General features: G+C 48.9%; 2 protein-coding genes and 2 pseudogenes across 2 annotated transcripts; 3 read left to right on the top strand and 1 right to left on the bottom strand.

Moving 5' to 3' along the window:
* The first annotated feature begins 47 nt into the window (after window positions 1-47).
* Fam221b (family with sequence similarity 221, member B) lies at window positions 48-9,285 on the top strand. The gene is made up of 7 exons (NM_175517.3): window positions 48-313; window positions 2,298-3,150; window positions 3,304-3,447; window positions 8,153-8,263; window positions 8,428-8,625; window positions 8,751-8,870; window positions 9,215-9,285. Exons 2-7 carry the CDS (start codon window positions 2,298-2,300, stop codon window positions 9,250-9,252), a joined length of 1,464 nt encoding a protein of 487 aa, NP_780726.1. The 5' UTR covers window positions 48-313; the 3' UTR covers window positions 9,253-9,285.
* Window positions 4,494-4,987, bottom strand: Gm12481 (predicted gene 12481; annotated as a pseudogene).
* Window positions 4,964-12,012, top strand: Gm4748 (predicted gene 4748; annotated as a pseudogene).
* Hint2 (histidine triad nucleotide binding protein 2) lies at window positions 12,462-14,680 on the top strand. Its single transcript, NM_026871.1, has 5 exons — window positions 12,462-12,548; window positions 13,861-14,001; window positions 14,087-14,191; window positions 14,322-14,394; window positions 14,496-14,680. The coding sequence occupies exons 1-5, from the start codon at window positions 12,468-12,470 to the stop codon at window positions 14,585-14,587; spliced, it is 492 nt and encodes a 163-aa protein (NP_081147.1). The 5' UTR covers window positions 12,462-12,467; the 3' UTR covers window positions 14,588-14,680.
* The last annotated feature ends 370 nt before the right edge of the window (window positions 14,681-15,050 follow it).

The raw sequence follows: 15,050 nt of genomic DNA, 5'->3' as shown, positions 1-15,050 counted from the left end.
GAGACTACTTGGCATTTCTGTTGCCCTGGGGATCGAAGCCTGTCCTGGGTTCTAGAGCGCATCCTTCATTGGCCCTGGACCTCTCTTCTTCCTTCCCTTTACTGCCTTTATCAACTGGGGCCAGAGTCCCTTTGCTAAGGTCTGCAGGTGCCTACGCCTTCCCAAACAAACTTAACAAGGCCTCTCAGTTAGCACCTACAGCCTGGCTCATCAACAGCAAAACCATTCCGTAGGTCAGAATCAATACTTCCCCCTCCAACCCAGGTAAAGATCCTGACCTAAGGACTTGGGATCACCAAGCCCAAGCAGAGAGGTAGGTAGTTTTTCAAACAGCCCTCCACCCCAGCCCTTTACCCTGCCACTTTTCCTAATACCATCTGTCCTTCCCCGCTCGTCCTCTACTTTTTGTCCGCGTTCTCACCCACTTTCTCGTCATCCTCCCTCTGCCCCTTTGCTAGTTTGCCCTGTAGAAAGACCCCAGGGAAAGTAATTACTTTTTTAAAAAACAAACCTTTAATTTTATTTTATGTGTATGGGTGTGTTTGCCTGCGTGTATATTTGTACACCACATGAGTACAGTGTCTGTGGAGGCTGGAAGAGAGGGTCAGAGCCCTTGGGACTAGAATTACGGGCGGTCGTGAGCAGCCATGTTGAGAATTAAACCCAGGTCTTCTGCTGAGAGATCGCTCTAATGAGCTTAAGATGCAATATCTCAAGGTAGCTAATACTGTCTCTGAGACACGGGACACACTACAGATCAGAGAAACACGTGAATCCTTAAGTAGCTCTTACAAATGATGATAGACTTGTACAGATGACAGGGTCTGTGTTGGAAGCCCGAGTGGTGGCACTGGCCTGTAATTTCAGTACCTGGGAAGTAGAGGCAGGAGAATTATTGCCAGTTTAAAGCCAGCTTGGTCCAAATTCTAGGCCAGCCAGGCCTATAGTGAGACCCTGTCTCAAAATACCAAGGGTTTTTGGGTGTAGCTCCATGATAGAGCACTTGCCAGCATATAAAAGCCTCCAGTTCATTCCTTAGCACCTGAAAGGGTCTGAGGTGGTGACAACAGACCTTGCCAGTCAGGGCCAAGAAACTTGGATGTCATCCATTAGGCTGGTTCAGAAGGTTGTGTGTGTTCAAAAGGTCTTGCTGGAGGAGGAAAGAGCTTCCCTCCTGGATCTTTCTAGGGTGAATCTAGCACCCTCCCTCTTCACAGCATCCTGGAGACAAGCCATCCATTCTGCTCCTGTGTGCTGCATTGCCTCTCAAGCTCATCTGGTCCCAGATGCATACATGGTGCCTGAGTAAAGTGTTAGTTTGGGATGTTTATAAAATATGTCCTAAGTGTAAGGTTGAGTGGGTGGATATGCAGAGGTGGTAGTGGAGAGCCAATGGTACTGTACCGCCAGGCAGAAGATAATGAGGACATGAACAAATTGAAGGGAGCAGTGAGAAAGAGATACAATTGGGGCGTGTTTGGAAGATTAAGAGTGGTGCTAGTTGCAGATGGCACTACAGAAGACTAGGGTAAGACATGTATTTCCAGGTTTGAAGGGAGTGGGACTTCCCTGGGAAAGACCAGGCATGCGCACCTAAAGCACAAGGGAATAACGAGATCTGAGTTAGAGATGCAGATTTAGAAGCCAGAGGTAGCCAGGCACGGTGATGCACCTTTATAATGTCATCCTCACAAGGCCGAGGCAGGAGTCCTATAAGGCGTTCAGAAAGAGCCTGGGCTACAAGGCCTTCAAAAGAAAAAGAGGGGAGCACAAGTGGACACAGCATGTAGCTGGAAGTAGTTGAAGCCTTGCACATAAATGAGATTAAGGAAGGAGGCTGGTATCCCTGGACAACAGCTGTGTGTTCTGTGGCATTCTCCTGGGCTCTTCGAAGCCAACCCCACTCGGGCACTCCAGAGCTACAATTCCAGGATCTTAAGACATGCCCCACACCCTGCACTTGGACTGGCAAAGTAGCTGTGTTGGGGCTCCCTCCTGGGCCATGGTCCTCTGCTACCATCTACTGATGAGATTCTGACTGCTTCTTCTGTTGCTTCATCTTTAAATTCTAGCTCCTTGCCACCCTACAATAGTACTGTGGGGAGGGGGAGTATACATGAGAGACCCTCCTGGCACTGCACCCTGAAATTCAGACTTCTTTCTTACTTGTAATGTCTTAGGTGCAGTACTAATTTTTTTTTCCTTATCTGTACCATCTGTGAACCCTGGGGCTCTGCCCCGACTTATAGACCCTCCAGCCTCAGCCTAATGGAGCCTGTACCTTATTCTGCCACTAGATGGAAGCAAATAAGACCACAGAAGGCCCTCAGGACACTCAGGATGCAAAGGAACAGCCTTCTTTAGAGGACACCAACGCTGAAGACTTGTACGAGGCCACTACCCATGAAACTCCCTTACAGCCCTCCAGCTCACAGAAACATTTCCAGCCTCCAGAAATCCATCTTGAAACACCTGCCTCCCTGAATCCCGACACCAAGGGCGCTGAGGGCCTCCAGGATTCTTCTGTCTCTGGAACTCCTCCTGTAAAGTCCAGTTCTTCTGGGCTTCTTTCCCTACCACCCCAACTGTCTCCTCAATCTGTGACCTCTCTAGAAAAAGCCATCGCTGAGATTCCTTTGGAGGAGTTTGGCTATGACAGTCCTATCTCTAAAGTCAAAGAAGAACCTCTTCAGCTCTCACCAACAGCCAATATCCCAGAGTATGGGAGTCCCATCTCTGAAGTCCAAAAGGAATCTCTTGAGGTCTCACCAACAGCCAATATCCCAGAGTATGGGAGTCCCATCTCTGAAGTCCAAAAAGAACCTCTTGAGGTCTCGTCAACAGCCAATATCCCCAAGTATGAGAGTCCCGTCTCCGAAGTCCAAAAAGAACCTCTTGAGGTCTCACCAACAGCCAGTATCCCTGAGTCGTCCCATGAGCTTACCTCTGATAAAGTCCCACAGACCCAGGTCCCTGAATCTGAGCACTTTCCAAAGCACTCCTTTTCAGAATCACCAACCCAGGCCAAGGAGGACGAATCTACAAAGGAGGGGGAAGCAGGGGAAGATGAGCTGGCAGTGGGTACTAGTAAGATCCCTGCAGCCAAGCCTGGGCTTCGTGCAAAGAAGAAGAAGGAGAAAAGAGCTGGTGGTAACTGTCCCTACCTTTCCCCTGTCCCTGTGGCTTTTGCACTACCCTTGATTTACCCAGAAGTGGGGGACTGGGTTACTCTTTTGCATGTGAGTCCTCTTAGTCTTAAGGCCTTTTCTCTCCCCTCTGGTTACTCAGCCCCTCCCTTCCCAGGTGTTACAAGCCGCCCAGTGGTCCCTGCTAAGCGGGCAGAACTGGTGGAAATGGCTAAGGCAGTGCACAGAGAGCAATTTGATGATCAGGTGAACAATCTTTTCCAGTGGGAGAAGGATTCAACCCTGAAGGCCATCCAGACAGGTGAGCCCAGGTGGCCTTCCAGAGGTCTGTAACAGGCCCACAGACAGCTTCCAATCCAACAGATTTGGGAACCTGCCTCTTCAATATAGGAATGGCCATGCCACCTGCCTGGAATCTGGAAGGGGAGCAGGTGGGCTATCCTGAAAAAAAAACTGAAGATTTCATATGAGGTCCAAGTAGCAATAGACAGATGTACTAAAGCAACTGAAGTTGTTACCAACAGAAGAATCGGGGGCGGGGGGCAGCCCCAGATACAGCACCCTGATAATCTATATCCGAGCAACCCGAAGGTCCCAGGACCTTGGACAGTTTCTAAGAGCCTTGTCCCCATATGAATATGTCAAAAGATTTTGGTCCCTTTATTCCACTAAAGACTGTCATTTCTCCATGCCAAATTCATGATCATCAGAGTGCCTGAAACCACTGAGGGGTCCTTTCCATTCCAATTTTCTATATAGACAACGATGACCTTTAAGGATAACCTTAAACTTCTGATCCTCCTACTCCTACCTCTGGAGTGCAGGGGTTACATGTGTGTGCCACCACAGCTGACTTGACATGGTGCTGGGGCTTTGGGTATGCTAGACAAGCACACTGCCCACTGAGCTATATCCCCAGTCCATGGAGAACTCCTGATATAGTCCTGTGAGTGGAAGCAGTGTCTCTGTAATGGGTGTGCAGATGCACTGTGTAAACACAGGGCACACTATGTGTAAGCATGTCTACACTGGGTTTCACAATCTATCAGGATTATTAATCTTAGTAAGAGAGCCACTCTGATCCTCTGAGATTCTGGACTTCCTAGATAAATGCAATAGATGGTATGATATTTGCTTGAGCCTTCTACTTCCGCTCATGGTTATGGTGGAAATATGTCAACAAGACTAAGAAACAAAGACAACTAGAAAATCTATATCCTTGTCCTCTGTTATGTAATTTATATCCTTATCCTCCTTTATCCTTGTCCTCCATTATGTGATCTATTCTGCCACACCTCCAGGCATGGATCCTCTCCCCTTCATCTCTATTATTTTTTTTTTTTTTTTGAATTACAAAGCTACTTTTAATACTTTGGGGTGTGCCCCACAGGAATAAAAAACACTGGGAAGGGGTAACCCCCTCACCCCCAGGAGTGGCCCAGAGGGAGAGAGGCTACCTGAGGGGAAGGAAGCACAAAAGGAACCCGCTGCAGACTCAGGGCAAAGGGAATGCCATCGGTGCTGGGACCTGTGAGCACTACAGGAAGAAACTCGAGCATGGTGGGACTGGCTCCAGGCACACAGGCGGAGGGCAAGAGGGTTGGACACGAAGCCACAAGGCTACTTGGGTTCCTCCTTCTTCTCGTTTGCCTTTTTCTGCTTCTGCTGCATGATCTCCGAGTCCCTCTGCTTGCGGGCGGCAGCAGAAAGCCCATCATCTCGGCGCTTTCCCTTAACCGAGTCGCTCTGCTTCTTCATGTTCTTCTGGCGGGCGAGCTCTCGCTGGTTACCGCGGGTCATGGCGACGGCAGCGGCTCCAACCTGCCTCCGTTGCGTCCCCCCATCTCTATTATTTTTAAAGTCTCACTTGTTTCTGGATTTCTACTGATAGTGAAATCTCTCTTTAGTTAACAGCTATTACTGTTACTTTTGTTTTTGTTTTTTGTTTTTCCAAATTCAGGTTCTGTCCAGTTCTCCTTTTAGAGCCTCCTGTCCACTCCTTACTATTTAAGATCTCTCTATTTCTTCTTAGTTTAAAATGTCGGTTTTCCTGCTTAAACACATGGTTCGTGCACTTAATCCCACCCTAAGTCACCTGAGGTCTGTATCCTGATGAAGATCTTGATCAGAGACTCCCTAAGAATGTATGTGATGTGCATAGAAATGTGAAATGTGAGCTCTTCCTAAGCTCCTTCCACAGTTATTATGCATCGACTGTATCCAAGCACTGAGTTTTAGTTGTGCAAGCAGTGGCACAAGAAAGGCCTCAAGGATAAAACTGTCCCTCAAATTGCACAGTGAGACCCTGTCTCCAAAAAAATTAGCAAAACAAGGATCTCTCAGATAATTGGCACTCTAATAATCAATGCCAATAAGTAGAATGGCAATTATAATCTAGGCTAACAAATTGTTATGCTCAGGGTACTGCAGGGACAGAGGAAAGAGGCACCCACTTCTGGTACTAGACTAATCAGCATTCGAAAGAAAGAGTGTCAGAGTTAATATCTCAGAGGAGAGGGGAGACAGACAAGCCAAGTGTGCTGACACACAGCTATAATCCCAGCACTTGGTAGGCTGAGGCAGGAGGATCACACCTTTGAGGTTATCACTGTCTATATGGTGAGTTCCAGGCCCAGCCTGAATGGCATAACAAAAAGAGCCTATCAAAATAAAAATTTAAGTAAAATAGAAGGACTTGACCGGACAAGAAGTCTTAGAAGACTGTAGTGTTTTGCCTGTTGCAAGAATGTTGGTGGGAACCCTAGCTCAGCTCTGGAAATACAGAACTGCGCAGGCATCTGTGTGCCACATCCTAAGGGCACCCAAGCATCACCAAAATATTTTAAAAAGGATAACAACATGCATATTTGTGCTTTTAAATGACTACTCTGGCAGTAGAATACACGGAATATGGCGAGGTTGGACACAGTAAGACCAGTGATAATCAAGGACATTGCTGGGTGAAGGCAGGGACAGGGAGAGAGGGAGACTCATGAGACACTAACAAGGTAAAGCTGATGACTGGATCGCTGGGTGTGTAGAGTGAGTTGAAAAAGGTTAACTACCTGGAGTGTCACTTGGCTTAAGTGACTGAGCGAAACTGAGTGCCTGGAACAGCAGGTGCGGGGCACACACCAACCTGGGGAAACTGAGGGCACAAGCTGGAGAGGGTTTGAGGTGAAAGCTGGGTATGTGTTTAATGGAACATGCTGGTGAGGATGGCCCTGAGGCTCCGAAGACCCGGAGAGGGCTAGGGTGGAAGCACCCTTTGTGTAAAGACAGCTGTATGTACCATGAAAGCCTTCTAGAAATCAAAAGCCGACATGCAAGCAAGGCTACACCGTTGCACAGTCAGAATGACACTCAGGATTGCCTCCTCTGCCTGCCTAGTCCACTTCTAACCGGGAGAGTCTGGAACCAGAGAATGGAATCCAGAGCCAGATCCCAGCTTCCCCCACTTAAAGGGTATAGAATAGAATAGGACTGAACGGGACGGGACAGGACGGGATCTGAGGGATTCTCCTTAGCCTCTCCTCATACTCTTCATCTGAATGCTAGATACTAATTCCCACATTCATGCTTAGGCCAGCCAAGCCTTGAGCTTCCCGGCCGACTCGGGCTCATGTGTGTCCATCACCCTCTCAGCCACTAGGTTAGCTTTTGCCACAAGTTCAGAATTCCTCTAGTGGAGCCCTGGTTCTGTCCTGCCCATTGTGACCTTGCTCTCTGTGCTCTCTGTCAAACATTCCGGGTACGGCAGGGTCCTGGCACTGCAGACAGACTGCATCAATCCAGAAGCAGCTGAGCCAAAAGACATACCTAAGCAGGTTTTAGAACCTTAGAGCGTATGGGTAAGAGAAGAGCGCCTGGGCTGAGGCACAGGATTGTGGATTATGCCACAGTAGGAATTTGGTCAGTCAGTCAGTCAGTCAGGAGGTCTATACTCTCTGGTATTTCCTTCAAGGCAGGATTAGAGCTATAGATGAAAATATAGATCCCACCCTTGTGGGGAAGCTGGGGACAACTTTTAGAAGAGGTGCCGCTTCCATTGAGACTTTCAACAGTCGTGATCCTATAGCTACGGCTCCTCCTTGGGGACTCAGGCTAGAGTCTGGACTAGAAATTAGGAAAGTTTCTGCTCTCATGAAGAAGCAGGAGGCTGTCCAGCTTTCCTGTCACCTCTGCCTAGCCCTGTCCTTGGCTTGTGATAGGACTTGCCACAAAGCTGAATTCTTTCAGCCCCCACAGCTAAAACCGGAGTCTTGTAACTGCCTGTTGGTGCCCACATTCAGGGACACTAGCTTCCTTTTTCTTTCCTGATGCCCTTTCCATTCCTCACAACTTATATTATTTTGATCTTCGGGTCATGACTTCTGACAGGCCCCTTTCTCCTGATCCCTGGAGAGCCCTCAGCCACCCTTCTCAGAATCGTTGAGGGCATTAGTTACAATACACTAGAACACAGGGGCATTGCAGGGGTGTCAACCTGGCCAGTGAGGGAGCAGACATTCTCCCTCCCATTCACACCAGATCTGGCCAACTTCCAGCCTTTCTCCAGGGTCCTTCACTGGCAGTTCCCCTCATGAACCAATTCCTATCACCTACTATCCTCTTGGCCAGTTAGCTTATCTCTTGCTCACCGTTGACACTTCAGAAAGGTTGGACTCTGGCATGGAGAGGAAAGGAGGTAAGAAACCCTACAGTCACAGGGGCCTCGTGTTCACCTTCAATATTTTCTATAATCTCCCTGTTCCAAAACTGAAGACCGCCTTCAGTTATCTCTCATAGGCTGGCAAAGAGTGGATCCCAGGATGGGAAGGGAACCAATGATTCTTTGTGATAAGAAAATTATTTTTAAAAAGTCTAAGAGCCAGAGGTGAGCAGGGTAGCAGGGTAAGGAGGTGAGTTCCCCACCCCCTACTCCAGGGGAGCCATCTGAACACTTACTTGTAGGGAGTTTAGGGTTTCTTTTCCTTTTTCAGTCTTCCCTATTACTCCATATGTAGGTATCTACATTGGCTGGCGCTGCCCGCATTATTTATGGGACTGTTTCCGGATAGGAGATGAGTCCAAGTGCTTTTGTGGACATTTGTTGAGAGAACACCAGATCATCTCAGGTAGGAAAGAAGTTACCAGACTCTTGTCAAATATGGAGGGGCTGCTGTATTCTGGTCTCTCGAAGGGAGAGACAGATGAATGTGAATCCGGGAGAGATCTGCATAGAAAGGTGGGGTCTTGCCGGGTGCTGGTTTCTAATGCTCGACCATCTCCATTCTCCAAGATCTGTCAGTGCCCTGCAGTGTGAGCCAGTGCAGGTGCCTCATGTTTTGTTTTATCCCGTCACGCCCAGAGGAGGTGGGTGAGTTCTGGCTCAAGAAACGGGCCACCTTTGACCCCAAGGCCTGGAGGGCCCAATGTCGCTGTAAACACACTCACGAAGAACATGCAGCCACCGGCGCTCATCCCTGCAGGCACCGTGGTAACTCTAGTACAAAGGGGTGTTTGGGAGGGGAGAAGGGGTATGGGGTGAAGATAGGCGTGTGGTAAGGAAAAGGTGAGGTCCTATAATCCCTTATATTCCTTTTGGGTGCTCTTTTACCCTAGGCTGTTTCTGCCCCTCTTTTGAGTCTAATTTCCTCTGTGTGGCCTGCGACCGGCGCTGGGAAGAACATGAGACGTTCTTTGAGACTGGGGATACCAGGCGAAAAGGAAAGAGACCTTATGGTGAGGGAACAACATGGGATAGATGCCAGCATCTGTAAGCAGAAGGCCAGGCAGAAAGGCACTCCCACACTCTCCCACATCTTCTCTGGGTCTTACATCCCCAGCCTATCCCGAATCCCATGCCTACATCCCATGCCTGCACTGCCTTCCACCCCCAGGAGTAGACTGTGTGCCTTTTGCAGAGATGCCTGCCTTCAAGATGTCATCCTCACCAACTCTACCTTGAGGCCCTCCAGATTCAGGGTGTCTCTGGCTACCCCAGTTCTCACCCTAGATCCCTTGCATTCCCTGGCCCAAATGACCCCCACACCTGACCCTTTCACCTCTGCTCTTCCCTCCTCCAGGAGCAAACAACATCAAGAACTGGCACAGGACTTACTGAGCCTGGGCAAGATCAGCAATAAAGTGGAAACCAATAGAATCTGACCTGGCTCTCTATTGAACAGGTAGCGTCAAGACTCAGTATACACTCAGCTCTAACTACTGGCGAGAGACAGCACCGAGCCCAACAAAGGCTGACTCCAGCCATCTTCCTTTCTTATGGCTACTTTCAAGCTCCTGGTCTTGACACCAGGAGACTGGCTTCAAAAGAGCCAAGAGGAGAGTGAAAAATAGACTAGGCAGTGGTTTGTGTTGTACCTGGAATTCCATTAGACAAAGACATTGAAATTAGGAGATCGTTGGAGACTTTGGGCAGTGGTTTTACACTGCCATGGGGAGGGAAACTCCAAATATTCATGAATTTGAAAGAGTCCCTTCAGGAGGTTGGGTAAGACGTAAAGGAAAGAAATCAGACAACCCCCAAAGTAGGCTGTAGATCAAGGTAACAACTTAGGAAGGATCAGGGGGAAAGGCCATATACAAAAGGATCCTGAAGGGTGCAGAAGAGGGGAGAGGTGCTTGGTGAGACACGATCTCAGGTGTGGAAGAAAGAGGATGAGGTTAAGGCTCTGATGAAGAGACACTTCATTTCTTAAAACACAGAAGGAAGTGTGAGATGCAGGGAGCAGGGACTCCTAGAAGTTCCCTTCTGATGACATCTGCACTTCCTGGGAAAGAGAATTAGTGAGTTAGTGGACAGTGGGAGACTGGACAAGAAAAGTGAGCAGTGGGGGAGGATGGTGGAAGGAATTGGAGGAAACGGGACAAGTGCAGCATGTAGGATTTGTGGGGTTGGAAGTGAGAATCTGCTTAGAGATGAAAGGGGAAGTTTAAATTAGTGGGTGCACATGGGATGCTGTCGTGATAGTGAGGAAAAGAAGGCAAAAGACATGGGACTGAAAAAGTGAAGGGAGAAGATGTCTCAAGTGGAGAAAAGCAATGCCAGGGAACAACTGCCGGGTGATGGGAGTCATCAAAGTGATAAGGAATCTTATTTGAGGTCCAGGAGCAGGTGTATGGCGTGCACTGCAGCACAGGGCCCACGGAGCAGCACTGGGGCCCGCGGAGCAGGCAGCACGGGGCCGGAGGAGCAGGCAGGTTGCAGAGAGCAGCTGCAGGTGGTGGCCGGTGTCAGTGTTTGGAATAAGGAGTCCATGCCAGGGTCAGGTTTGTGGATATCAGGGAGTGTCAGAACTCCGTAGGTGATTTTATGGCCACAGGACAGTCTGACACTGGTGGGCCTTGTGATGCTAGGTTCCCTCTTTGCTGGATCTACAAAACAAATAGCCTATGTGGCCTGCTGTGTCAAAACCCAAAGAAATACCCAGCTCTGGAGCTTAGCCCCCATCAGATCTCCACCCTCTTCTCATCCCAGCCCCACTTATCTCCTGCCCTTCTCGGGGGCAGCTTTCAAGTCTCACATCTAGAGCTCAAGGTCAAGGTGGCCTTCCATTTCCTCATATTTAGAAAGGCCATTTGTAAAGAAAGGGATACAGCCTAGATCGCTAGGACCCCAGGGCAAACATCATATGGTGACATATTAACCCTCAGGGAGGGAGGTCTAATAATATAGTTATGTAAGAGAGATTGACTGTCCTGACTCCAGAGTGTCTCGGCATTGGTGGTATGTGCTGTGATAATCATATAAAACTAATTCTGTTAATAGAGTTACTGTGATCAGGTCACTGGGGACACAGTGTGTGGCCATTGCAGTGTATAAACTACCGTAATCTGAAAAACATAACAAGGAGCATGACATTTATTACTACCATAAAAAGCTGCAGAACAGCAAAACACCAAATACTCAACTGTTGAGCATTTATATATCAGGACATGTGCAAACACATAACAGCCTCTAAAGATATAATAGTAACTTACCTTATTGTGCCAGACCAGAACTCTCCAGGTGGTGAGTATTTAGAGGGGTGGGAGTGAGGGGATACTAGTGTTTTTTTGAGACAGAGTCTTGCTGTGTAGACCACACTGGCCTGGAAATCATGAGTGATCCTCCTGCCTCTGCTGCTCAAGGGAAATACTGTGTTTCTTATTTCAAAACATGAAGCAGAACTGGCGAGATGGTTCAGTGCTTGCTATACTTGTAGAGGACTTAAACTTGGTTCACATCAGGAGGCTCACACTATGTGTATGTAACTCCAGCTTTAAGGAGGCATCTTTGGCACCCTCTTCTGGCCTCTACAGACACCCACATGGGCTTGCACATACACCCACATGTAAACAAATAAATCTTTAAGGGCTGGAGAGATGGCTAAGCAGCTAAGGACATATACTGAACTTGGAGAGCACTGGAATTCAGCTACCAGCACATACATCAGGTGGCTCTCAACAGCCTGTAACTCCAGCGCCAGGACATCCTACGCCTTATAGCATCCATATGCACATAACCCACAGGCGTATACACACACACACACACACAATTTTTGTATTTAAAAAAAGTGTATACAATCAGACCTGCCTCACTGAAAATGCTGGGCACAGAGGTAACGATACCACCCACCATTTATGAAGTGGAGAAAAGAATAACGCATAGTATAACATACATCCTCACTCGTTTAAGGAAAAAAAAATGCCCTGAAAACTGATGTAAGTGGGAGCAAGAACAGGAAGAAATTGATCTCGATTTTAAAAAGATATTTTCATACGATATGTTTTAAATCTTTGCAGTGGTCCAAAGGCTGAAATTGTTAAGAAAAGACTGGGTGCCTACCCTACAGATTTTAAAAAAAAAAAAAAAAAAAAAAAAGGTCCCAATTCACCTTGAGTCCCGCCCATGTTCTTCGGGAGCCAATAAACACCGAATGTCCTCAGAACCCCGCCCTCCTGACCAATGCGGAGATGGGTCTGCGCTACTTTTAGCCTTTTGTACAGCAGGTGGCGAGGCCCCGCCCTCTTCACCCCCCTTACCCCTCAAGAGGGGCCAGAGCTAAAAGGGACAGGCCGAGAACGAGCGCTTGGTCAAGGTGGCGAACCTGAGTCCATTAGGAGAATATCCCACCCCCAGGTTTAGTCCTTCCAATGGAATGGGAATGTATCTCAGAGTGAAACTGCGTAGGGACCCAATGGAAAAAGAGTTTTCACGCTACCAAACAAAAATTGGCCCTGCGTTCGCAGAGGCAGCCAATGAGATGTACGACGGGACCCGCCCCCCAGCAGGCCACGGCCAATGGGGCTGCGCCTGCAGGCGACACTCTCAGGAAGATGGCTGCTGCTGTGCTGCTGGCCGTGGGCTTGCGCGCTGCGCGCAGAACCCTGGCTGCCGCGGGGGCCCGGGGGGCGCAGGTGAGAAGCAGCCAGAGGGACGAGGGGTCTTGCAGGCACTGGCGCGTTCCGGGCCCGGCACGCGCAGCACTCATCCCCGCGGAGCCACTGCCTCGACCAAGGGTCAAATTCCGGGACTCTGCGGGCGGGCAGGTCTGACTCCAGTCCCGGAGAGAAGCGATCTGCCTGCGACCGCTTCTGGGAACAGCCGGGGGGCGTCTCGGTTGAGATGGAGCGTGTGCTGCTGTCCGGGAGCCAGCTCTCGGCTTACCTCAACCGTGCCCCTTGCAAGAAGTGAGTGCTCCCTTCTGGGAGCTAGCCGGCTGTCTTCCTCGGACCTCTGACCCTATAATGTGCACCAGTTTTGCTCCTTCATCTTTCACACACCACCACACGCAGCAGCGATTTCATTGACCCCACTGTTTTGCTTCAGTGTCACACACTGGCTCCAGCCCTCTCTGAACCGGTGGGAAACTGGGATATCCCTACCTATTATCCCCTCAGGTACAGCCTAGTTCACTTAGCTGAACTCTTCCGTAACTCCGCTGATTCACATGACTGGAACCGAAAGTCCAGTGTAGAAGCCAAGCATGGTGGCGCATTCCTATAATCCCAGCAATGTGGGAGACTGTGGCAGCAGAATTACCAGGACTGCGCCAGCTTGGCCTGCATAGAAACACTAACAGGAAAGCTGCACAATAAGATTTGACACCCAAATGAGAAATCAGCCAGTGTCAGGACAAATACATTAAATCAAGTAACAAGGCTTAAAGATCAGAAAACGTGTAGTAGAAATACGTTAAAAACAGTAAAGAGTTTCATTCATGCTTTGAAGTTGTCAGGGGCATTCATCTGATGTATGCAAGGGTAGCGTTGGAACTGAGGCCTCAATGTTGTCTTGCTTTGGGGAACAGAGTCTTATGTATCCCACACCAGCCAAGAGTCTCTAAACGTAGCCAATCCTCCTGCCTCCCTGACCTAGGTGCTGGAATTACAAATGTACGACTCCACACCCAGGGGAAAACCTCACTCTTGAAACTGCCCTTCTGGGTCTTCTTACCTGGGTAGTGCTAGATTTCTCAGGCACTGTTACAGGAATCAGTTGCACTCCTAAGTCCCGCATAGGAATCACTGCGTGTTCTGTAACCAGGTCCACCATCACCTGGCCTACTCTTCAGGCTCTGAAAGTCAGGAATTTTTCCTTGGAGTGAAAAGCACTAATAGGTTCTTAGAAGAATGGTGTTAGTAACACTCAGAGCCCAGCATCTTCCAACCTCAACTAAGTGTTTGGGGAAATTACTCTCTCCCTTGGGGTCACCCGCCCCACCCTCAGGTCCGAGGAAACGCAGGGGTGTCCGACGGGAGTGAAGTGGCCAAGGCCCAGAAAGCAGCTCCTGGAGGAGCATCGCCAACCATCTTCTCCCGGATTTTGGACCGGAGTCTCCCAGCTGACATTCTATATGAAGATCAGCAGGTGGGGCCCAATCCTCTTGTGAATGTCATGGGTGCAATGGCGCCTGATGAAGTAACACCAGTCTCTCACCTGTCATTGCTCCCAGTGCCTTGTGTTCCGTGACGTAGCTCCTCAGGCTCCTGTGCACTTTCTGGTCATTCCTAGGAAGCCCATTCCTCGAATTAGCCAGGCTGAAGAGGACGACCAGCAGGTGAGGAGAACAGGGTCCGGGGGTGGGGGTGGGGGGTTGGGTGGGGGCTTGTCTGGGAGGAGCCCTGGATTAAACTAGAGGTTTGGCTCCTATGGGGAGAGCCACCTCTGCCTCTGCCCTCTCCCTTTAGCTTCTAGGACACTTACTCCTTGTGGCCAAGAAGATAGCACAGGCCCAGGGTCTGAAAGATGGGTATCGACTTGGTGAGTGGCTTTTGTCCATGAATCCCTATTACTTGATGTGGTCTTTTCTTGTTTTGACCTCCCCCGTGACCCTGATCCCCTAACCTCAAGCTCTGTTTCAGTGGTTAATGATGGCAAGATGGGCGCACAGTCTGTGTATCACCTGCACATTCACGTACTTGGAGGCCGACAGCTGCAGTGGCCACCTGGCTAAACCTGCCAGCTGGCCAAGGACCACAGGCCTGGATGCTTGGACGGAGAATGGGAAAAGGAACCTTGTGGTGTTAATAAACTTATTCTCCCTCAATTTTGTATCCCTGTCTTAAATATGTAACAAATTTATACCAAAATAAGTGAAAGAAAATTGATCCTAAGACCCAGTCAGTGGTTAAAGGAGTATGTGGTGCAGATCTGCTAGTGTCTAATGGTCCACTCTAGGACAAACTACTAGAAAAAAAAATAGTAGAAAGTTGTCTGGATGACTAGACAGAGACATGTCTATTGTACCATATTCCTTTGCATTTTGCTGTAATCTGCATCTCTCTCTCTTTGTGATAAGGATCGAATCCAGGACCTTGGGTACTTATACCAATGAGCTGCATTCTCAGACCCTATTTCATATATTTTTATCCTTAAACTTTAAAAAACAAACAAACAAAAAACTGCTCTTTTAACTT

Source organism: Mus musculus, chromosome 4, assembly GCF_000001635.26.
Source record: "Mus musculus strain C57BL/6J chromosome 4, GRCm38.p6 C57BL/6J".
Taxonomy (NCBI): domain Eukaryota; kingdom Metazoa; phylum Chordata; class Mammalia; order Rodentia; family Muridae; genus Mus; species Mus musculus.
This window is presented reverse-complemented; position numbering and strand designations above follow the sequence as displayed.

Excerpts from the sequence above, each read along its gene's own strand:
- Fam221b (NM_175517.3), top strand. The coding sequence starts at position 2,298 with ATGGAAGCAAATAAGACCACAGAAGGCCCTCAGGACACTCAGGATGCA. Across the intron at positions 8,626-8,750 it reads TCATCCCTGCAGGCACCGTG|GCTGTTTCTGCCCCTCTTTT; the intron begins GTAACTCTAGTA and ends CTTTTACCCTAG. Across the intron at positions 8,871-9,214 it reads AAAAGGAAAGAGACCTTATG|GAGCAAACAACATCAAGAAC; the intron begins GTGAGGGAACAA and ends TCCCTCCTCCAG.
- Hint2 (NM_026871.1), top strand. The coding sequence starts at position 12,468 with ATGGCTGCTGCTGTGCTGCTGGCCGTGGGCTTGCGCGCTGCGCGCAGA. Across the intron at positions 12,549-13,860 it reads CGGGGGCCCGGGGGGCGCAG|GTCCGAGGAAACGCAGGGGT; the intron begins GTGAGAAGCAGC and ends CCCCACCCTCAG. Across the intron at positions 14,192-14,321 it reads CTGAAGAGGACGACCAGCAG|CTTCTAGGACACTTACTCCT; the intron begins GTGAGGAGAACA and ends CTCTCCCTTTAG.